A 24,350-nucleotide genomic window follows, 5' to 3' on the forward strand; every position below is an offset into this window, starting at 1 on the left:
TTTTACTGTTGTATAATGCAACAATATGTATATGCCACTATGTATATGTTATCACTCCATCTTCCTGGTAACAGACATTTAAATTGTTTTTAATCTTTTGTTATAAACCACATTACTGTGAAACTTTGTACATCAGAATGGAGTTTCTGTATATTGGGTTTATGTATTTTCAATTTTGCTAGATACTGCCTAATTGCCCTCTAAAGTTGCCCTTCCATTGAGAGTGTTGCCCTTTGAGAGTTCTGGCTTCATGGGGCAGAACTCCCTCCCTCCTGCCTGGGTCTAAGGCTCTATCTCCTGCCCAGCATGGTTTGGCTTCAGTGTTCATATGCTCCTCCTATTTTATTCTTCTATTTCCAGTCCCTAAAAATTGCCTTATTTTCTTGTAAGCTCACTTATGAATTTGAAATGAGGTTTGTTGTATTTTACCACATGTCACATGTTTTTTAGAAGATAGGTTTTGGATTTTTGCGGTTACTTGCTCTTTCTTTTTTGGGTATCTCTAATTGTTAAACTTCAAAATCTTGGCTTGACTTTATTTTTTTCTATTTTTTCCTTACTACTGAGGGTCTTAAACTAGGTGCAAGGACCTCAACTTTCATGCAATGAGGCACAAGAGGGACCTTGAACCCTCCTGGTATTGTATGCAAGTTGTGTGTGTTTGTATGATATATTTTGGGGGGAAATTGTGCATAATTTTTATGAGATTTTCAAAGTAACACCCCCAAAGGTAAGAATCACTGTTTTATTGATTTTTTTTAATGCTGCATAGCATTATCTTAATGTTGTGATGATCCTGTTTAAACAAAACTTGGTCATGTCTGCTTTAGTAAAAGCAATTTTGAAGTAATTTTTGTCATTAATATGAATATATGTCAGAAAGCTGAAATCTGGGATTATACTACCAAGGTTATATGCTTAAGTACAACTCAAAAAAAGTGACTCTTTGAAAAGATCATGTAATTATTCAGATTTTAAAGCTCCATATTATTTAGTTTATAACATGTAAATGTACAAATACTAACTTTTTAAACTTTATTTTGAAATTATTTCACTTTTTAAAAAGTTATAAAAATAGTATATTTGCCTTTTGTGTATCTTCTCCAGATTTAAAGATCTTATATAACCATTGTGTAATTCTCAAAACTATGAGATTAACATTAATAGTTTACTTTTAACTAATCTAAAGAACTTAATGACATTTCCCAAACTGTCCCACAAATGTCCTTTTTTTGGCCTAGGACCAAATGTCCAGGATTGCACATTACAACATTTGTCATATCTCCTTAGTATCTTCCAGTTCAGTGGTTACTCAGTCTTTGTTAATGACTTTGAATAGTAGCATCACTTCGTGAAGATCTCGCAATTTGAATGTCTCTATGTTTAAGTTTAGGTTATGCATTTTGGGCAAAAATGCATTCTCAATGTATGCCCCAGAAACTTTTGATAATATCTAGTATTATCTTTTTTACTGTTAAATTGTGTGTCATCTACTTTTGAAGTAAATAGCATGTTTGACTATTTACTCTCTTAGTGATGTATAGAAAGTTAGGGAGGGAAAAGCAGACCCTATCTTTAAATGATGTATTTGTTCTTGACAGTTATGCAAAAAATTACAAAAGCAATTATTACTTTGACTCAGTGTGTAGTTTTCTGATTTTTGAACTATTAATTTGAACTTGAACTTACCTTTCTATGACTCTGGGTGTTTTTTCTTTTGTTGGAATAAATAATAAAAATTATTAGATTTTCTTATAAAACTATAAGATACATTTTGATTAAAAAAATACAGTATTAGCTCACAGTAAAATTCTTTTGTGAGTCTTTTTTATTTCTTCACTGCTAAGATTCAATAATTTTTCCTCACATTTTAATATTTTGAACAAGAGGCTACATCTTATAACCAGTGGTATATAATAGTGTATCAGACCATCTTATAATAAATTGTGTTCTACAATTAGAGAAATGATAAATATTACTGTACTCGTGAATTTTAGCAACTTTAAAAATTTTAGCAATTCTAACAACTAGATGCTGAAATTAATTCTCCAAAAGAATATTCAGTAAATAACATTTAAATTAAGGGAAATCTTAATTAATACTAATACTGTTTGTTGCTTTTAGTATGTAATTTAGAATTGTATAAAATGTAACTCCACAGAAGCATCCTTTCTGTCTTTTGGCTATGCCTATAAATAAGCCAAATATGTATCTCTTTTCAGATCACAAACGTTCACAGCAGCCGGGCTCTCGATGTTCAGTTCCTGGACTCTGGCACTGTGACATCCGTAAAAGTGTCAGAGCTCAGGGAAATTCCACCTCGGTTTCTACAAGAAGTGATTGCAATACCACCACAGGTACGGTGTTACCAGCCTGGGAGATCTGCTGGAAGACATTTGGATGTGTTTATAATCATGTGTGAGATAACCTCTCAGTTTTGATCTCAATAATGGCCAGAGTCTTAGTTTGTAAGAAAACTGGAAATCATCCAAATGTGGTTGTCTGCTTGTTTTCAGAAGTAAAACTTGGCTGACTTAGACAAGAAGACCAGTCATTTTTACATTGTATTATTTGATAAATGTTTGTTTTCACATACTGAGTCGTTAGACTGCATTGTCCAGTTTTGTCATTAGGCTGTATTATCCAGTTAGAGGTTCCATTGTAATAATTAGATGGCATTGCTGACTTCTACAATGTTCTAAGATACTGTATGTAAATGTTTATTTCTAGAGTTTGTAGTTTAATTAGGTAACCATTCTCTTTGGAAATCTATTTATACTTAATCATTTTCTTAAATACTTCCATATATTTTAATAAAAAGATTAACTTCAGCTAATCCTTTCTTTATTAGTGAACGTATTATTAATGAACATTCAAATGATAAGGATTTTGAATTATGTGTAATAGTTCAGAACCACTTGCCACCTTTAGGAGAAGTAGAAGACTTTGTACAGAAGTTAATATCTTTTGTAAATAATTTGTTCAATATTCTATAGTTTCAAACTGTCCTTTGACTAATATTTTTCAGAAGATATCTTCCACCATCAAACTCAGTGAATAACGTGTAGTTGTCCATAGTTACCATGGCTTTGGCCATCTGTCTCACTCCAATCACCATTACCTTTTCTAACAGTGACTTACAGAGAAGCTGTTTTCCAAATCATTTTTACTCTCTTGCTGCTCAGCCATAATATTGGAAATTATTAGACCTTACATGCTACTGTCACCTCTGACCTGTCCATCTCCTTGTTGGAACAGCCATGCAGGGCCAACCTTGCCTAGAAAAGGTTCCCTGGGCTGGAGGGGAAAGAGGGATCTGTCCCATTGCTCAGAGTTACACAGTAGTACCTTCTTTATGCTATAGCATTAACAATCACTTAACATTTTTCATTCGTTCCTCACTTGACAGATGTAAAGACTATTGGTTGGGGGATCCTTAAAGGCCAGCTAACCCAGGCATCTCACTAACAGCATCTCTACCCAGAGTCTTAAGTCAGAATAGCAAACCTATGGCTTGTCAGCCAAAGACGAACCATAAATACTGAATGTTGGCTTTTGGGTCTTATGGTAATTTAGAATTGTGAATTAGTTGTCAGAATTTTTAAATTTACACATTTCAAACAAAAATCCCTACCTTAAGTTTTCCTCTTGACAAATTGAAACATGACTATACTAAGCCCTCTCCTTTGTGGGACCATGCTCCTTGGGAGGAAGGAGTTGGAGAGGAAAGAAGGAATCCTGGGCATGGGTTTTATCCACTACACAAAATTGCCTCCGTCGATTCAAGGAGTTGCTTGAGGGGAAAGGAATTCCTGAGGCCACTTTTCACTCCCTGCTGTAGCACCCTACAGAAGAAGTATGTGCAGTGGTGGTGGGAGGTGAAGAACATGGGGACAATGAGGCTTTTAGGGATCTGTGCATTTCATTTATTCTCACTCTCCCTAATTCTCATTACAACCTCCTTCAGAAGGTGCTGAGATGCTCAGGAAATGCTGAATGAAGCCTCCAAAAGGATGTTTGCAACGCAAGTTAGATTTCCTCCAAATGACTTTTTCTTTTTAAGTTAGGCTTAAAGGGAAGGCCTAGATAACCTAGTCTCTCTGAATTCATTTTACCATCTATAAAACAGGGTCACCATACCTGTCATGCCGAGAAGTGTTGTAAAGTGAGAGTTTTTGAAGTGCCTGGTATAAGCTCTGGCTTAGAGCAGTGAAGACGATAGAAATAATCTAAATCGAGCCAGGAACGTCACAGCAGCTCTAACTAAGAGCTGTGATGTCAGTAATAGCTATTGCTGTTGCTTACCCTCTATCTTGGCAACATCTGACATGTAGGAAAACAATATTGACATTATTCATAAGTACCTATTTTATGATGGTATGTTCACTTTTCCATCACGTTTTCTTTTCAGGCTATTAAGTGCTGTTTAGCAGATATTCCACAATCTATTGGCATGTGGACACCAGATGCTGTGCTGTGGTTAAGAGATTCTGTTTTGAACTGCTCAGACTGTAGCATTAAGGTTAGTTATCTTATTGGTCTTGATCTATTTTGAAAGGGAGCTGGAAGCTATCAAGGCTAATTTGGTTTTTGTGGGAGAATTATATCTCACTGTAAATCGACACTTTCCCATCTGATACATTTTTGTATTCAAAAGATTGTTTACATGTATACTTAAAGATGTTTCATGGTTTAATTGTTTTTTATTTAATGAGTTACCCTGTGCCCCCTATTATTTTTAAACCCTTTATATATTTTTATTAATGGGGTAGCAGATGGTTCTCTCCTCTTATTTTGCTTTATTGATGAGGAATTACATTCCCAATAAAGGGACCGCATATTTCTTGATAAATTTTTCTACACAAGATCAGTTAAATTAGCCCTATAGAATTTTTGCCTCTTTTTTCCTAAAGTTTATTTGAACTGCTCTACTTACTTCACTTGTCCTTATTTCTTTTTCTGAACTTGTTTACATCTTTAAATCAAAAAATATTGCTTTTATTTCCAAGAACAGAAATGTAATAAGATAGTTTCTCTGTTGTTAACTGGTGTGAATAGTATCATCATTTTCTATAAACATTTAACAATGAAATGTCTTGGGAATGTCATGAAGACCCTCTAAACTATTCTAGCTATCACTGATCTTCCTATTTTTATTTTCCTCTAGGGTTTAGAGTATATAGTTACGTGCTTAAGTATGTACTATTTTATATTCCTCAATTGTCATAGGATAATGAATATTATTTTCTTAGCTATTAAAGCCAGAATATTGGCTCTTCAATAAAATACTTTTTTTTTTTTTTTTTGGTAGAGACAGAGTCTTTCTTTATCGCCCTCGGTAGAGTGCCATGGCATCACACAGCTCACAGCAACCTCCGACTCCTGGGCTTAGGCAATTCTCTTGCCCCAGCCTCCCAAGTAGCTGGGACTACAGGTGACCACCACAATACCTGGCTATTTTGTTGTTGTTGTTGTTGCAGTTTGGCCGGGGCTGGGTTCAAACCCGCAACTCTTGGTATATGGGGCCGGCGCCCTACTCACTGAGCCACAGGCGCTGCCCTCAATAAAATACTTTTTAACTGTTAACTTATTTTCTTTTTGACTGTTAATTTTTTAAATTGTACTTCTGTGCTGGGCATGGTGGCTCAAGCCTAGGGTGACCAGACGTCCCGCTTTTGACAGGACAGTCCCACTTCTGAACAATTTGTCCTGTGTCCCGTGGCGTTTTTTAAAAGTCCCGATTTTTGGAAAGAATGCACGAACGGGCAGGAGAACAGGAAGGGAATATACGGATTTCGGCTGCCATGTGGCTATTTCGCCAGGATATGAGTTTTATATTATTTTTGTTAGTTTTATAATGTTAAACTGTAATAATAACAAATAATTGTTGAGAAGTGATTATCGAGAACTGCTTATCACAGTTTGCATTGTTGTCAGGCCCTGCCCTGCCCTGCCACCGCCCCCCCACCCCCGCCATGTTGTCACGCTTTACCAGTGTTAAAATCTGGTCACCCTACTCAAGCCTGTAATCCTAGCACTCTGGGAGGCCCAGGTGGGCAGATCACTTGAGTTCAGGAGTTTAAGACAAGTGTGAGCAAGAGCGAGAATCTGTCTCTAAAAATAGCCAGACATTAGAGTGGCGCCTGTGGGTCAAAAGGAGTAAGGTGCCAGCCGCATATGGCAGAAGTGGCGGGTTCAAACCCAGCCCTGGCCAAAAACTGCAAAAAAAAAAAAAAAAAATAGCCAGACATTGTGGCAGGTGCCCATAGTCCCAGCTACTTGGGAGGCTGAGACAAGAGGATCACTTGAGCCCAGGAGTTTGAAGTTGCTGTGAGCTATGACACCGGGGCACACTACAAAGGGTGACAAAATGAGAACCTCTCTCAAAATAAGTAAATAAAATACAAAATTGTACTTCTGTATCATAAATACCAAAATGAATTAATACTCATTATTTCATTAGTAATTCAATGATGGGTTTTAAAGATTCATTTTCATGGGGAAAATATTTTTTAAGTAGAGGGCCTGCCTTGATCTTTTTTTCCTCTCTTCATGCCTATGTTCCTGCCTTTCCTTTCTAGCCCTGTTTGATAAAAGATAGATGTGGCTACAAGTATCCTATTTTTGTCATTCCTAAGATAAACCAGAGTTGCTGATGAGAATAGTTAATAGTCACCTTGTCCTATGGGACACATAGCAGTATAATCCCAATTATCAATGTATGGTATTCCATATAAAAACCCCTTGGCAGAAAGAGCAGAGGTAGGTAGGCGGAAGGTCTCTGTAGCAAAACATGTAAAACTGTTATTTTAGCCTACTCAGTGAAACTTTCTTCCTCTTTTTCTCCTCAAGTCCCTTCCCTCACATGTAATTAATTGGTGAGGAAGGGAGAAAGACATATACTAGGATCCAGCAAAGATTTTGAATCAGAGGTGCCTAAGGGTGTGGTGGATGTCAATGCACTTCCCTTGCTTTCCCAGTCTGAGGGTACACCAGTCTTAAGCAGAATGCTTGTAGAATGTTCTGTCATTGTTGTGAGTTTTTTTAATTGTTGATAACCAACACTAAGCACATGGGGCTTATTATACTTTTGGTTCTACTTTGATTTGAAATGTTATTAATAAAAAAATTTTTGATCATGATATATAGAATAACTTCCTTTCAATGATAATGACCTATATAGCAAGCTATAAGGTTTTCTCCATTTTTAAAAGTTAGTACATTTTTCATTTCTATAAGGGTATACTGTTTCCTAGACTAGTTTGACTTAACAGCCAATTTGTTGCTAAGCTGTGATAGATAATTTATCTTTCCTTAAATAAAATGAATGTTAGCAGCCTTTTTTTATTTTGCAAAATGCTATGTTTTAATCACTAGGGTTAATATAACTGCATCTCATAAATCAGTGTGAACTTGGATTTCTTAAGTTATTTTTTGTGTTCTCCAAAGGTTACGAAAGTAGATGAAACCAGAGGGATTGCACATGTTTATTTATTTACTCCTAAGAACTTCCCTGATCCTCATCGCAGTATTAACCGCCAGATTACAAATGCAGACTTATGGAAGCATCAGAAGGATGTATTTTTGAGTGCCATAACCAGTGGAGCTGGTTCTCCTAACAGCAAAAATGGCAACACGCCTGTGTCAGGCAACACACCTGTGTCAGGCAACACTGGAGAGAATTTCAGAAAGAGCCTCACCGATGTCATCAAAAAGTCCATGGTGGACCCCACCAACTCTTTCTCTGTGGAGGAGCTGCCACCTCCTGTCATCTTGTCAAAACCAGGGGAACACATGGATGTGTATGTGCCTGTGGCCTGTCACCCAGGCTACTTTGTCATCCAGCCATGGCAGGAGATTCATAAGTTGGAAGTTCTGATGGAAGAAATGATTCTATATTACAGTGTGTCTGAAGAGCGCCACATAGCGGTGGAAAAGGACCAAGTGTACGCTGCAAAAGTGGAAAATAAGTAGGTTCTTGGATGAAGCATTTTATTCTACTCCTATGAAAAATGTGTAGAATGATACCAAGATTCTTAGGTTAAGCAGAGAGACTTTGAACTGTATGAATAGTAATTTTGAGTTGAAACAAAACCAGTGAATTTTGCAGTTTTCTAATACTTAAGGTGATGCCATTTATCTAAAACTTTAGAAACCAAATTCCTGTTAAAACCTAAGTATATACCTAAATGAAAGGTTAGGTTTTTTTTTTTTTTTTTGGTTTTTCTATTAGAAAAATATTTTTTAATTCAGAAAATAATCAGGCTTTTTCCTTTAATTGCTTTTTTGTGATTAGCTATTACTATTTATTTTTTTGGTTCAGATTAATATATGGGTACAAATGATTAGGTTACGTTATTTGTGTGTGTTAGGTAAAGTCCAAGTTGTAGTTGAACCCTTCACTTATGAGGTGTGCCATATACCCCTACATTGTACTTGTTAGGTCACAGCACACCAAGCCACCTCCCTCCTCCTCTTCTTCCTGTCTTTTCCCTCTCTCTTCTCCCTCCCTGTTCTCTCCCCTGTTCTCTCTCCCCTCCATGGATTTGGAGAACATCCTCCGAAGTAAAGTATCAAAAGAATGGAAAAGCACATGAGGAAAAAAAAACACATTTCATTGCCTTTTATTTTCAAAATAAAAATGTTTATTGTAGAAAATTTAGAAAATATAAAAATAAATTAAATCTGCTACTGCTATATATTGTTCAGGAACATGAGGGAAAAAAAGAAATTAAAATCAACAAGCCAGGTCATAACTCTTATTGAAGTAGTTATGTATTTCTTTTACTTTTTTCTAAGCATATTTATTTAGTGGGTATATTATTAGTGTGTATAATTTTGTACCTGCTTTTTCATCTAATACTATGCTGTGAACATTTTTCCATGTGATACAGTTTCTACAGAATTTTTGATGACTGAATGATCATTCATCATATGGAGAAATCATAATTTACTTATTCTCTTTTGTTATATATGTTTCTTTTCTCTTGTATTTTTCCACTATTATAAATAATGTTGAACATAAATTTCTGTTTGCATCTCAGATTATCTCTTCATGGAATAGACTCCTAGAAGAGAAATGACTCACAGAAAGATGTCAGAATGCTTGCTTTATGTTGTCATTTGTGTCCTAACAGTTGGTGCTACCTTCTGTAAGGAGCAACAATGCATATTCCACTGTGTTTTGGCCTTGGGACTGTGAGAACTATACTTTGTTTAGTTTAGTCTTTTTTTTAATATTTTCACATTTGGACCCACTCTCTCTTCCCCAAAGCCCCTCAGGTGTGCTGATTCCATCCAGTGAAGCCCAAGCACTCCACTCTCCACTCAAGCCATGAAGCCCTGGGGAACAGCACAGTTGCCTCTGTCCTGTCCCTTTGCCACATTCCATAGAAGAAATGAATGAGCTTATTTGTTGATGCTAAACACAAAGAATTGTCTTCCTCCTGAACACACACACACTCTCCCCTCAAAAATCAATTTAAAAGGCCAAAGTGCTTTTGTAAAATATGAAATACTTTAATTCTTTCTTGAGATAGGGAACATAGGCATATACAAAATTTTATCATTTTCATGGGAGAAAAATACCCTAATTTTTAACTCTCAAAAGTGATAAATGGTGCAACAGGAGAATCCAGTGAGTCCAAGAGTTGGAGGCTTCAATGAGCTATGAATGATACCACTATATTCTAGCCCAGGCAACAGAGCAAGAACAAGACCTTGTCTCAAAAAAAAAAAAAAAAATTGAAAAGTATAATAGCTGTCACTTTGACAATATTTTTCTGTGTTGCAAGCTTTTGATTTTTGAAAAAAAATTTGCTATGTCATGTTATTTACAACCGTAAGCATGGGTTTAACTCAATTTGTGTAACTTCTCTCCAATCTTTGCAGGATAATTAAATCATAGTTAAAACCAAACTAACCATCATCTAGGGGGGAATTAATGATGATTGCTAGTGAGAAGGCCCCACCTGGAGGAAAGGGGGTTGTGTGCAGGAGGAGAACCCAAGAACTGGAGATCTACAATGTGGGCCTCACTCTCCCACCCATCCTCATGGGTTTAAACAGCTTTGCCGCAAGACTTTTCGGCTTTAATCAGTTAACCAGATAATCAAGGAATGTTTTGTGTTGTAAGAACAGATTATCTGATACTTTTTTAAACTTCATGAATTGAATCAATGTAACTGTTCAGAACTTCTATCTTACTTAAAACTCAGGATTGTTTTATTAAACCTTTTTCTCCACTATGGTAAGTTAAGACTGAGGAGTTTCAAATACTTTTTTTATTACAGAGGTTTTCAAACCTATCTCAGCATAAGAATAATTAGAAAACCTATTAAAAATGCAGGTTCTCCTTCCTTACCCTAGTCATTCTGAATCAGAAATCTCTGTGGGTGAAGCTCCAAAATCTGTGTTTTTAAAGAACTCCAGGTGATACCTTCACTGAAATTGTTAATCTAGTCACAACTGAAGACATTTAAGGTATTAGGTTTGAAAATTGAAAGTTAAATAAAAATAGGGCACATCAGTTTTCTGATGACTCTCTCTTCACTGTTCTGTACCTCTTTATTTATGGACAAAAAAACATACACCAGCATAATTTCGCCCTATACAATTTAAAGATAAAATTGATGGTTTTATCTCCTATTGCAGTCACACAAATTAGCAATCTGTACTGAAGTGGCACATGTGAAAATTCCTCTTTCAGTTTGGTCTATTTATACAGCTAATCTTTATTTTAATAATCATGATGGTGGCTACCATTTGCCAGGTGCCTATTGTAAACCAAGTTAAATATACTAGGCTCTTTTCACGTATTATTTCTGAAAGTATTACCCAGGAGATGGCTGAGGCTCAGAGAGATTAGATAAAGAGCCCAAAGTGACACAACTGGAAAATGGCCCAGGTGGGAACTCCAGCTTAGGTCCCGTCTGGCTGGCAACGTTGGTGTATTTATTATGAATCCTTTCTGTGTTCCAGTTATTTCTGGGACTCATGGAGTATTTCTTGCTGCACTTTGAGCCTGTCTGAAGGTTTATGGAATTAACTCAGAAGCACCAGTCCAGGGGTCGGGAACTGTGGCCTTGGGGCTACATGTGGCCTTCTGGATCTGTGGGTGCAGCCTTTTGACTGAATCCAAATTTTACAGAGCAAAGGGATTTGGTAATATGACGTCAAGGGACCCGCTCATATACAGTGTTGAAGGTGTTTCAAGTTAACCTCTTTGTAGATTTCTCACTGTCGTTCACCCTGTAGCAGCTGTATAGGTTTCCTATAGCCATTCTCATTGGCTGGAGAATTGGCCCAATCTGGCCGGCCCCAGCCCAGCAGTGTGTTGCAGTGCAGTGCCCACCATTTCACTGGGCTTCTGTGGCTGATAAATCTGTTCCAGGGAATGGCTGAGCCTGCCACCTCAGGTAGAGTTCGACTCAACAGCATTCGGGAGCAGGGATCACTTCTAAGACACTTTCCTTTTAGTGACACAACTGGAAAATGGCCCAGGTAGGAACTCCAGCTTAGGTCCCATCTGACTTGCAACTCTAGTGTATCTATTACGAATCCTTTCTGTGTTCCAGTTATTTCTGGGACTCATGGAGTATTTCTTGCTGCACTTTGAAGCTGTTGTTTTATTATAAACGAGCTTACTTTTCTTGGTCTAGTAATATTTTTTAATCATATAATTGAGACGATAGGACTTAAAAATGATCCTTCGTATATTAACCTTTAAGGTTTTTCCTCATTTTAATGATGTAGCCCCAGAGGGGAAAAGTATGTTCATTTTTTTTTTTTTTTAGAGACAGAGTGTCACTTTGTTGCCCTCTATAGAGTGCAATGGCGTCATAGCTCACAGCAACCTCAAACTCTTGGGTTCAAGCAGTTTCTCTTGCCTCAGCCTACCTAGAAACTGGGACTAAAGGCAGCTGCCATAATGCCCAGCTGTTTTGTTGTTGTTGTTGGTGGTGGTGGTGTTTATTTGGCTCAAGGAGTAGGGTGCTGGCCCCATATCCCGCAAGTGGTGGCTTCAAACTCCAGGAGCAGGCCCTGGCCAGGTTCGAACCCACCAGCCCTGGTGTACCTTGCTGGCAACCCTAACCACTGAGCTAAGGATGCTGACAAAAAGTATATTCATGTGAATTTCTTTTTGGTGCCTTGAGCTCCGTATCTGAAATCATGTTCTTCTTCTTTCCCTATTCTCGTCTATCCTTTCCAAGTTCTTTATTTTAGATAATGGGTTGAATTTTTGTTTTATTTTGTAATGTCCTTACTTGCCATCGTTACAATAGTCAGCTTTTCATTCAGAACTTTTTTGCTCTCTCCCCAGCTGCCTTCCCTGTCTGAATTTCTCTTCCATTTCTCTACACATTCCATCCTTTGTACTAGAGTATTTGTTCTGATCCCACCACTGTGCCCTCTCAAGTCTTCTTTGCTTTCTTTCTCAAGGATTTCTTCAGCCCCACCTGACCCTACTTGCCTCTATCTTTCTATCTTCCAAACTTGTACCATGTACTAAACACATGGCCATCCTCTGTCTCCCCACAGTGAAGGGATCCCCTGGCTTTGGCCTCAGCATCCTCCATGGCATTTGTTTCATTCTGTGCCTTGATGGTTGGCAGTTTATGTATCTCTTTCCCTCATTAACTCCATGAGGCCCATAAAAGTCTCTTGAATGAGCAGATTCTATCAAATGAGGCAGTGGGAAAAGAAATAGCAAGCGCTTTAAAAACTTCTGTGACAATAAAGCTTTATTTTGATAACCATCATTTGCATTAATTTTTCACTTTATCATAAGATGTTACCCTTAAAGTAAGTGTTGACTTTGTGTGTTTTCTCTTCCTTTGTGATCCAATGCACATCCAGATGGTACAGGGTGCTTTTAAAAGGAATCCTGACTAACGGACTAGTATCTGTGTATGAGCTGGACTACGGCAAGCATGAGTTAGTCAACATAAGAAAAGTACAGCCCCTGGTGGAGATGTTTCGAAAGCTGCCCTTCCAGGCAGTCACAGCTCAACTTGCAGGTAAGTTCTGCGGAAAGTGAAGTCATGCTGCAATATAGTTTATGTTGTCATTTTGTCCTGAGTGCTTGGCAAGTTACTGAATCATTGGCCTATTGAGTAGGTTGGGTTTTTCAATAATCACATCCCAAAGTGATAGAAAGAATTTTAATGATCTCTTAGAGGCATGCTCCACTATTGTTCCTGCTGTTTATATTTTCCCAACTCCTTTCTGTCTCTGGTTCCATGCGTGAGTGTATTCCTAAAGCCATAATCTTAGCACAGCTATAATACTGCCTTCTGCTTTTCTCTATTTTTTTCTTCCCATCCACCCACATGCCGCTATTCTTCCTTTAGCATTTACTACTTGGGTGGTCATTTCATGGTTTTGCTTATTATTTTTAGTGGACGCTAAATATTCCATTTAATTACTATTTCCCTATTGTTGAACATTTAAGTTGTTTATACTTTTTATTGTAATGTTAAGAAGAACTCTGCAGATATGTATACGAGCTAAAACAAACAAAAAGCAATGGAAACAACCTAAATAGTCAACAGGGGCAGGAGAAGAATATTCATTATTGTATAAGTTATTTATTGCATACATTTTAATACTTTGACCTAATGGAGCATCACACGATTGTAAAACATTTTCAGGTCAGAGACTATGGCCATTTTCAGGGCCAAGTGAGTTTCTAGTTTGCATATGAGTACACTTTTACCACATTCACACCGGCCTCTTGACTATCATTAAAATATGAGGAACTAATGTAATAGGCATACCGAGATGCCTCTTTGTACTATGGTCTAATGAGATTTCCCTTTCACCTTTTGTGAAAGCAGTACTGTTGGTGGCTCCACTGTGAGCACCTTGCCATTAGGTAGCCTGAGCAGGTGAGTGAAGCTCCACCCAGAATCCTATCAACATTATCTGAGGACGCAGAGACCAGAAGGATTTCTCCAGTCAACCTGGGCTCCCTATGTCCTGCCACCCTGGGATATGGGGAGTCATGACCACATGGTGCCACCCTGATCCCTTTGCTAGTGCCCACAGTCTTCAGCCCCCCTTTCTTTATACATTGAACATAGTCACAGAAGTGATATGATCTCTGCAATGAAATAAACTATGTATATAGATTCTTCTTTTACTAATTGACAAGCTTTTTTTTTTTTTTGAGACAGAGTCTCAAGCTGTTGCCCTGGGTAGAGTGCCATGGTGTCACAGCTCACAGCAACCTCAATCTCTTGAGTATAAGCAATTCTCTTGTCTCAGCCTTCCAGGTAGCTGGGACTACAGGTGCCCACCACTAAGCACAGCTATTTTTTGTTGTTGTTGTTGTTGCCATTGTCTTTATTGTTTTTAGCTGGCCTGAGCTGGGTTCAAACACTCCAGCCTCAGTGTATGTGGCCGGCACCCTACCCACTGAGCTATGGGTGCCACCCTATGACAATCTTTTGTTAGAAGTTTATATTGCCTTATTTTGAAATATTTGCCAAATTCACAGGTCTTCCTACTAGAATCAATGGAAATTCCCACAGTAATTGGATATAATGCAAAAATGGTACTTCATACAATGGCCAACAGTTAGTCTGCTTTGGACTCAGACCTCTAAGTAGTTAATTCAGATTTAATAGTTACTTATTTTCATTTTTACATTTTAACGTCTTGATTTTGCTAACAACACATTTTGTTAAACATGACAGTCCAACTGCCCAAAGAAGCATTCTCTGTGAGTAATGATCATCCCCATCACCAGCACTACAGCTCAGAGTTACTGGGGCTTACTGTATGCTGGGGACTCTGCCAGCCTCTTTGTTTCTTTTGATTGATTGTTTGTTTAATATATGATTTAGTGCTATCTGTTTCCCTTTAAGCACTGCTTTTGCTACATCTCACAGATTTTGATATGTTATGCTGTATTTTCGTTTTCATAAGCTCAAGATATTTTTAAATTTCTCTTGAGATTTCTTCTTTGGCCCATGTGTTACTTAGAATTGTGTTGTTTAATCTCTTAATATTTGCGGATTTTCCAGCTATCTTTTTATTACTGATTTCTAATTCTTTTAATTCCATTGTGGTCTGAGTGCATGCGTTGTATGAATTCTATTCTTTTAAATTTGTTAAGGAGTGTTTTATTTCCCTGAATTTGTCCAGTCTGGGTGAATGTTCCTTGTTAGCTTGAGAATGTATAATGTAGTGTTGAAGTAGCCTAGAGATGTCAATTATATCCCTTTGATTCATAGTACTGTTCAGTTCAGCTATGTCCTAAATGATACTCTGCCAGCTGGATCTGTCCATTTTTGACAGTGTTAAAGTCTCCAGCTATGATAATATATTCATCTGTTTCTTTTTGCATTTCTGTTAGCTTTTGCCTTATATATTTTAATGCCCTATTCTTAGGTGCATATATACTAAGTATTGTTATGTCTTCTTGGAGAATTGACCTCTTTTATATAATGCTCCTCTTTATCACTGATAAACTTTCCTCATACTGAAGTCTGCTCTGTCTGAAATTAATATACCCACTCTTGCCTTTTTGATTAGGTTTAACACAGTAGATCTTTCTCCATCCCTTTACACTTACTCTATATGTATCTTTATGTTTAAAGTGGGTTTCTTATAGCAATATATAGTTGGGTCTTATTTTTTTATTCACTCTCACAGTCTCTTTTAATTAATGTATTTAGACTATTGATGTTTAAAGTCATATTAATATAGTTGGATTAACATCTGTCCTATCTTTTTCTGTTTTCTGTTTGTTGCCTGTGTTCTTTGTTCTTATTTTTGTCTTCCACACTTTTTCCTGCTTTGTGTGGTTCTAATTGAACATTTTATATGATTTCATTTTCTCTCCTTTCTTGGCATATTAATTATACCTCTTTTACTGTTCTTAGTAGTTGGTCTATAGTTTACAGTGTACTTCACAACTAATCCAAGTCTTTTGCAAGACTTTTACAAGTCTTTTATAATGTTCTTTTACATAACATTATATTGTCTCACAAGTGGTACAATAACAAAGTAACCCTAATTCCTTCTTTCTGTCCCTTGTATCATTAGTCATTCATTTTACTTTTAAGTATATATAGTACACACAAACATACACAAGCATACACAATCAAGTATATTATTATTATTTTAAACTGTTATCTGTTATTTTAAGCAAATTGTTATCTATTAGATAAATAAAGAATAAGAAAAATGAAAGTCTTATTTATCTTATTCATTCTCTGATGCTGTTGCTTTCTTTAGATAGATCCAAGTGTCCTATATTATTTTCCTTCTCTCTGAAGAACTTCTTTTAACATTTTTCCCAAGGCAGGTCTACTGACAGCAAACCCTCCCAGTTTTTGTTTGTCCAAGAGTCCTTAGTTCTCCCTGACTTTTGAAGGATAATTTCTTAGGGTAAAGAATTCTTAGTTGGTGGTTTTTTCCCCTGAACACCCTACTCGTTTCTTGCTTGCATGGTTTCTGAGAAGTCAGATGCCATTCTCATCTTTGTTCTTGTATAGGGAAGTGTCTTTATCCTCTGGCTTCTTTCAAGATTCTTGTTTATCTCTGACATTCTAAATATTGAATATGATATACCTAGATGTATTGGGGGGGATTTATTTTTCTTGGTGTTCTCTGAGCTTCCTGGATCTGTGGTTTGGTATCTGATGTTAATTTGGGGGATATTCTTAATCATTATTGCTTCAAATGTTGTTTCTATTACTTACTTTCTTCTCCTCTGGTATTCCCACTATGGATATGTTATGCCTTTTGTAATTGTCCCATAGTTCCTGAATATTTGTTCTATTTTTTTCTCTTTGCTTTTCATTTTGGAAGTTTCTATTGTTATAGCCTCAAGGTCAGAGATGGTCCCTCAGCCATGTCCAGTCTTTTAATGAGACCGTCAAGGCATTCTTCTTTTCTGTTATATTTTTAACCTCTAGCATTTGTTTTTGATTCTTTCTTGGAGTTTGTATCTTTCTGCTTAAATTATCCATCTATTCTTATATTTTGTCTGCTTTTCAACAAAAGCTCTAACTATATTAATCATAGTTGTGTTAAAGTCCTAGCCTGATAACTCCAACATTCTTGCTGTATCTGACTCTGCTTCTGATGCTTGCTCATTCTCTTCAAACTGTGTTTTTCCCTTTAGTATCACTTGTAGTTTTTTGTGGAAATGTGGATATGATGCACTGGATAAAAGAACTCTGGGTAAATAGGCCTTTAATAATGTAATGGCAAAGTGTGTGTGGAGGAGGGGGCCATGGGTCATGTTCCTATAATCCCATGATTAGATGTAAGTCCCTTGATGAACCTGTGTCCTGAACCATGAACTTCACCATACTTCTCGGATTTTCCCCTCTTAGTTAGGGCAGGGTTATTAGAGGGGCATGGAGTTAAGTATTTCTCTCCCGCTAAGTAGATAACACTCTGATAAAACCCTAGCATAGCGGTTCTCAGCCTGTGGGTCGCGACCCCTTTTTAACAATGAAAATACATTGCAGCATTATGAAGGTTGAGAACCACTTGCCCTAGCAAGTCAGAGTTTGATAAAATAGTTCTCCTGAGGGGAGGTCTTGTTAAAAAAGAACTTGGAATGTTCTTTGCCCCCTCCCCCTGCTTGGAGGGGAGGGGGATTTTTCTCTGATAGTTACTGTGAGGAGTTAGCAATATCCTGGAGGTAAAACTCAAAAGTATGGGTTGGGCTCCCCTTGACTTGGTCCCCTGAAGTTTTTAACTCTCAGACTTGTTCACATGAACCTCCGGCAATTTGTCAATAACAGCTTAGATTTTCCTACCCCCTAGGCTGGTTCTAGTTTAGGTCTTTGCTCATTGGTTTCTAATCCAGTAAATTGTGGCTTTCTGTATCCACCTGGCTCTCTCTCCAATCTTAGGGACAGCAGATTAACCTGTGACCTCACTTCTCTGATGGGTCTCAGAAGAGTAGTTGGTTTTTCAATTTGTTCAGGTTTTTACTTGTTAGGATGGAGTAGCATCTTCTAAGCTCCTTACTTTCTAGACCAGAAGACAAAAGTTCTGTCAACCTCTTTATTTCACTGAATTCTCCCTGTGCTAGGAGGTAGGTACTTTTACTGTAACTATTGTATAGATTGGGAAACAGCAGATTAGAATAGTTTAGTATCTTGCCCAGGATCCCACAGTCTTAAAACACAGTGGTCTGCCCTCCAGTATATGCTTTCTTCACTGTATACTTTCTTCTCAGGGGGAAAAGTGTTGTTTTGAAGTCAAAAATCCTGGATTCAAGTCACTTAACTTTTCAACCTACCCTGTAATTTTTTATAACATGACTAGTAAAACCCTTCCCTGCTTATTTCACTAAACTAATACATGGATTGGAGGAGAGAATGAATATGAGATCCCCTTGTAAACTAAAACATGAAGCACAAATGCACGAATGTTTCTTGAATGTCTAGAAACATAGTGTTGCTGTTGGGTCCCATCTGTGACCTCAGTTCCTTTTCTAACCTCAGTTCTTCCAAGCCTTCTTTCTACTGACTTGATCTTAAGTTGCAAAATTTTCTTGGGTATCAGATTACTCATCATGAAGGGGGAACCCCACTTAAAAAAAATCAATTGAAAACATGCACTGGAACTATTCCATTGTAAGTGGTAGAGAGTCCCTCTTTCTTGCTCCAACATAGACATTCATGAGAGAGAGAGAGAGAGAGCAGTAACATAGACCATAAGATTCATGAGAGCCACCTGTGTGACATGGCTATTGGAGCCATTGCTTTGGTAGATTTTGTTGCCATCCAGCTAAGCCCTTTGAATTATTTGGTAATATCTCTAGATCCACAGAACTACATGAAATCTAAAGTGTGGAACCCATGGGAGTGTTTAAATTAGAATGCTTTAAGGATTCTTGGGAACCTTGGGATTAACCCTTACCCACTCACAAATGATATCACGGGGTGATTACCCTCTCAAGGTTCTCCGTGAGCTGTTGCTTCATTACATATGACTTGACATAAGCATTCTTTTTTTTTTTTAATTTCAGCTTAATATAAGGGTACAAATGTCACGTTATACTCTTCATTTCTAAGATAAAGTTCAAGTTATAGTTGAGCCCTTTACCTAGGGATATGGACATTCTTTGTATCTGCACAGTGTGGCTTTGCATACAATTTCCTGGGTCATATAAGTAAGGGAGACATACTGTGAGGTCATCTCTTACCTTATTGATAGAGCTCCATAGAGCTCTATTACCATTCTCCTTTCTAAATAACATGGCTTAAAAAATGTCAAGGCTGTTCGAGATAAAAATAAGACTTTTAGGCTTCTTCTATGGGAAATTCTTAATAAAGAGTAGAAAGAGAGACCAAGCAAATTTTTCAAAATTATGTCTCTCAGACCTTCATTCCTTTGGGTCTTGACTTATAGTTGTCTAATCCAGTATATGTGGAATTAATTTATATTAGTTTAATAGTATTTCTTGAAAAATATATGTTCATGCCTCGATTTTGTTTTCAAAATTAATTTAGAATTCTCTAAATTGATTTTTCAAGTTCAGAAGTTGTATAGATTTAAAGATGCCTGGGGTTTAAAATTCATCTCGGTTCAGCCAGTTTCTGTTGTGATAGAAGAGACCTGAGAGATCAGCTGATTTCCCTAGATCATACGACCATAGTAACTGAGTTGCATGACTTTCAATCCAGTGCTTTGTCCATAGTGCTGTGTATAATTTTGAAATATTATACTATAAATCATACCATAATTATGTTTACTATATTTGGTTCTGCAGAAAAAAAGCTTTAAGAGAAATAACATTAATATCATTGATATTCCCCCTGGGTATCTTAGTTAATAGTTTGGATCTCCATGTACTTTAGTATTGTGAAATGTGCTGTAGTCATCATTACCTCATTTTCTAATACAACATGAAATCTCAAATGAAACTTGTGTCTGTATGTAAAGGCTTACTGAAGTGACTTCATTCAGAGCAGACAAACTGTAAGCTGGACTGCTTTCAGATTGTTCAGCAACTGGGTTCAGTGTAGGCAATTCTAACCTGAGATGCTGAAGCTACCTTGGAATTGACTAAATAGTTGTTTTCTATTATAATGGATCAAAGAAAGGCTCCTTTGACCCCTCACTGCTCCCTTCCCTGTCTGTCTTCTAGGAGTGAAGTGCAACCAGTGGTCTGAGGAGGCTTCGATGGTGTTTCGAAATCATGTGGAGAAGAAACCTCTGGTGGCACTGGTGCAGACAGTTATTGAAAACACTAACCCTTGGGACCGGAAAGTAGTGGTCTATTTAGTGGACACATCACTGCCAGATACTGACATATGGATTCATGATTTTATGTCAGAGTACCTGATAGAGCTTTCTAAAGTTAATTAATCACTGCTTCTGAGACCTTGACAACTAATTCAGATTTTGTAGCAATAACAAAATGTAGTAGGCTTTTAAAAAAATCTTATTTCTGCTACATGGCTCTGACTGCTGTGGGGGATTGAAAAGAATATGCTTATGTTTGACAAAAGATATTTAACAAGTTTTGTTTTAACAGAGTTGACTTTTCAAAGAAAATTGCACTTGAATTATTACTATAATATTAGAATAAAAATGTTTATCAATATAAAAACTGACTACCTTGTAATTTCTGACTTTATGATCTTAAGATAAAGTTTCCTTTTCTAGTCATGTTATCTTCCATGCAGGGCTTAGGTCTCCAGTTTAATTAACAGTTTTATGACTTAACTGGACCCTGATATGGGTGGTATGTCCCAAAGCAAGTTATTGCCAAAGCTTGTGAAAACTTATCCTCGGGCTTCAGCATATAAGCATTGCTAGCAAAACAGCCCAGGCAAACCAGCATGCCCCTCACCCCAAATCTTGAGTGGCTTCTCATTTCCCAGGGAGGCCTTCTACAATCCCCTTAGATAACCACACTGCCCACCACTCCCTGTCTCACTGGACTTTTATCTAGTCCCTGAACCCCACACATGTTCCTCTAGGACTACCAACATTCTGAAGCCAGCCGTGTTCTCCCTCCCCATCTCAAACCTTGCTTATCTATTCTCTCAGCCTGTGACTTGTTCTCCCTCCCCACCATCATTTTTGCTTATCAGTATCACCTGTCCTCCTGGGCTGACCATGAAGCCTTCCCTGTTCTGCAGTGTTGCTACTCCACTGTATTTTGATTATACTTCTCTTGGTTGCCCACACCTTACTATTCTTTGTAGCATGTAACTAGTTTTCTGTGCACCAATCACCCCAGCTACATTGTGGGCCCCTTGAGGGAGTCGTGAGTCCCTCTCTTTGTCCCATCTCTTTATCCAGTGATGTACTCATATAAATTTTTGACAACTGGTACTGCTGGGTGGGGAGGTGAGCCTTGATTTGTAGTTTTTGACAATTCCCATATTGTAAATAGTCCCACCAATGTTGATTTCCAGCTAATAATGTGACATGACAATTTGGAGTTGGGAAAAGAAGCACCTAAGCAGATCTTGTGATCAGTGTAACAGACTCCAGCACCCCACTCTCCATAGCACCCACAGCAGGAAACAGGTAGAATGACATCTTGCACACACCAGGCATTCATTGTGCGTGTGCTTGCTAATTGGTGAGTGCAGAGCCTGGCAGATGGATAGGCTGCAGCCTTTAGCAGTGGTCCAAAGATGAGGTGGGGAGGCCCTGGACTGATCCTGGAGCCGTGGGAATGAAGAAAAAATACTGAAGACTCCTTGAAGTTTTTTATTAGAATTATTAGAGAGCTTAGATATAGGAGAGAGGAAAAAGAGTGAAGCCAACACTTGATCTAAGAGCCTAGGATAATGAATCTTACTCAGTGTGAATGAGAAACTTAAAAATTTGATCTTGAACAATTTGACTTAATGATTAGATTTCTATGCAGACAGAAGGTGTGCATAATAAACTATTGGAAATAAGGAGTGGACTTCAGGGAGAAAACCAGGCTGGAGATAAAAATTCTTGAATCATTTCCTTGTTTTCATTTTGGAAAATCTAGGAAAAATTAGAACAGAAAGAGGATGGTAAAGACCAGATGTTTTAAGTTTTTGTTTTTGTGGGGGCTTTGTTGTTTTTTTTTTTTTGGAGACAGAGTCTCACTTTGTCACCCTTGGTAGAGTGACAAAGGGTGACAAATCATAGCTCACAGCAACCTCAAACTCTCTTGCTCAAGTGATTGTCTTGCCTCAGCCTCTGGAGTAGCTGGGACTAACAAGTGCAGGCCACAACCCCCCAGCTATTTTTAGAAATGAGTCTCACTCTAGCTCAGGTTGGTCTTAACTCCGGAACTCAGGCAATCTACCTGCCTCGGCCTCCCAGAGTGCTAGGATTACAGGTGTGAGCCACCGTACCCAGCCTAAGTTTTTGATTTTAAAATTCTCTCTCTAGCTTTTTAAAATTCACATTTAATATTTGCAACTAAGGTGATTCAAAATTCAAGAATACGAATGCTAGTGATTAAAATAATCATTTACAATGAAATAAAAAATGTCTTGACATAGTATTTAGTGAACTAAAGAAGTATAAGTGTTTTTTATAATGGTTTATTTTTCTAAAAAGAAAAATCTGCAAATTTTCTGCAAGTAAGGAAGAAGTGGTTTCTCTTTCACTAACTTTAGAAATGTTTACTGTTTAAAATAAAACTTGTTTGTTGGTATAACATAAAAATTAATCTAGTGCTGAGACAGTGTGACAGACAAATGAAATATGACCCTGACCCTTTATAATGCCAGAACAGAAAAGAGTTCTTAAATAGGACACAGGAGGTGCCACCAGTGAACAAAAAGACTAATACACTGGGTGAAAACTTAGAACCCCTGTCCAAAAGACATTAATAAAGTGAAAAAACAAAGCACAGAATAAAAGAACACAGTTGAGGAAAGGCAAACAGAGACTATTCAATATAGTCAGTAAACAAAAAGCTCTCCAGAAGAAAAATGGACAATAAATTAGAACAATTGCTCCACAAAAAAAACCTAACTAGCAAAAAAACATGTTGAAAGGTACTCAATCTATTAGGACACAGAGAAGTGCAAGTTCAAATCTCCAATAAATTACCCATATGCCACAATGACTACAGTGTCTCAATTTTTGTTAGATTTAAGTGTTGTTGGAATTGTGAAGCTTTGGGTAAAATGGTTCTATGACTGTGGAAGAGTTCAGCCTTACCTGTGCTCCAGATGAGGTTCGGGATACTCTATGAACCAGCTGTGTGTGCACTTGTACAGGAAGATTTTGGCAAAGAATGTTCACAGCAGTATTGTTTGTAGCTGAAACCTGGAAGCAACCTAAATGTCCATTACTAGCAAAAAAATTGATTTTTAAAAACCGGTACATTTTATTCAATGAAAAAAATGAGAGAGAACTACAGCAGCGCGAAACATCACAGATAAATCTCACAACACAGAGTTGACCAGATAAAGACAAACTATAGACGGAAGAGGAAAGTAAGAATGTGATTACCATTAAGGACAAGAAAGTAAACATCTTTGGAAGGGCACTGTGACCCATCTGGGACAGGGGCTTCTGGGCAGCTGTCAGTGTCTCCTAAGTGGTAGTTGCACAGGTATTCACACTATAGAAAGTTAGGAAGTTGCATGTTACCTGGTATGTATATACAACACACAACATATGTTGTATGTTCTAATTAGATTCACAATAAAAATGTTTTAAAATAATTTGAAATACTATATCATTACTTATTGTAAAATACATGGCACATTACCCCTTGATAAGAGCATTCCGTTACAGCTGTGAGGGTTTTATAGGAGTACATTTTCATGAAAACAAGCTTTGTTTTCATGAGTGTTTCTCATTAGTATTCTATACACAAGGATTACAGTGTTAATTTTATTAGGGTTTACCAAACCAAAAACTTCCCCATAATCTAAAATGAGACATTTCCCTATGTCCATACAAATTCCTTTGTGTGAGACATTCGTTTGGGTTTCATTATTCTTGACATTCCACTCTCAGTGTAGAGAGAACGGCTTTGTGTGTCGAAACTATGTGTTCACGAAATGATTGTTAGTAGTATTAAAGCTTCGACTCATACCAGACCTAACTGGGCTGAGGGAAGCTGGGACAGTTCTTTGCTTCAAAGGTAAAGGCCCAGGAGCTGCGTGGCTGGCTTTGTTCTTTCACTTTTGAGTACTTCTGATTCTTGGAGGCTTAAATTCTAGACCCATCAGGAATGTCAGGATGTCCACCTTTTTCCAGATAATCCTACCTTCGCTTAAACTCTTCCTGATACAGTGGGAACATCGAGACCCGGCCAGGGGCGGACCCGCGCTCACTTGGCTGCGGAGCCAGATTCTCCGGCGTTCCCCTCCGCAGGTGTCGCTCCCCGACGGGGGTCAGGGCGCTACACC

General features: G+C 37.6%; 1 protein-coding gene across 2 annotated transcripts in view; it reads left to right on the top strand.

The window, feature by feature from the left end:
* The window catches only part of TDRD7 (tudor domain containing 7), a 90,206-nt gene extending 69,616 nt beyond the window's left edge, over positions 1–20,590 (top strand). For both annotated transcript variants that reach the window (XM_003785152.2, XM_023510501.1), the window contains exons 13-17: positions 2,223–2,357; positions 4,412–4,522; positions 7,450–7,970; positions 12,859–13,019; positions 20,126–20,590. In XM_003785152.2, the coding sequence (XP_003785200.1) occupies positions 2,223–2,357; positions 4,412–4,522; positions 7,450–7,970; positions 12,859–13,019; positions 20,126–20,346 (1,149 nt within the window). In that variant the 3' untranslated portion in view covers positions 20,347–20,590. The remainder of the gene's footprint in view (positions 1–2,222; positions 2,358–4,411; positions 4,523–7,449; positions 7,971–12,858; positions 13,020–20,125) is intronic.
* The last annotated feature ends 3,760 nt before the right edge of the window (positions 20,591–24,350 follow it).

This window comes from Otolemur garnettii, unplaced genomic scaffold (assembly GCF_000181295.1).
Source record: "Otolemur garnettii isolate 467f Iridium unplaced genomic scaffold, OtoGar3 scaffold00014, whole genome shotgun sequence".
In the NCBI taxonomy this organism is placed as follows: domain Eukaryota; kingdom Metazoa; phylum Chordata; class Mammalia; order Primates; family Galagidae; genus Otolemur; species Otolemur garnettii.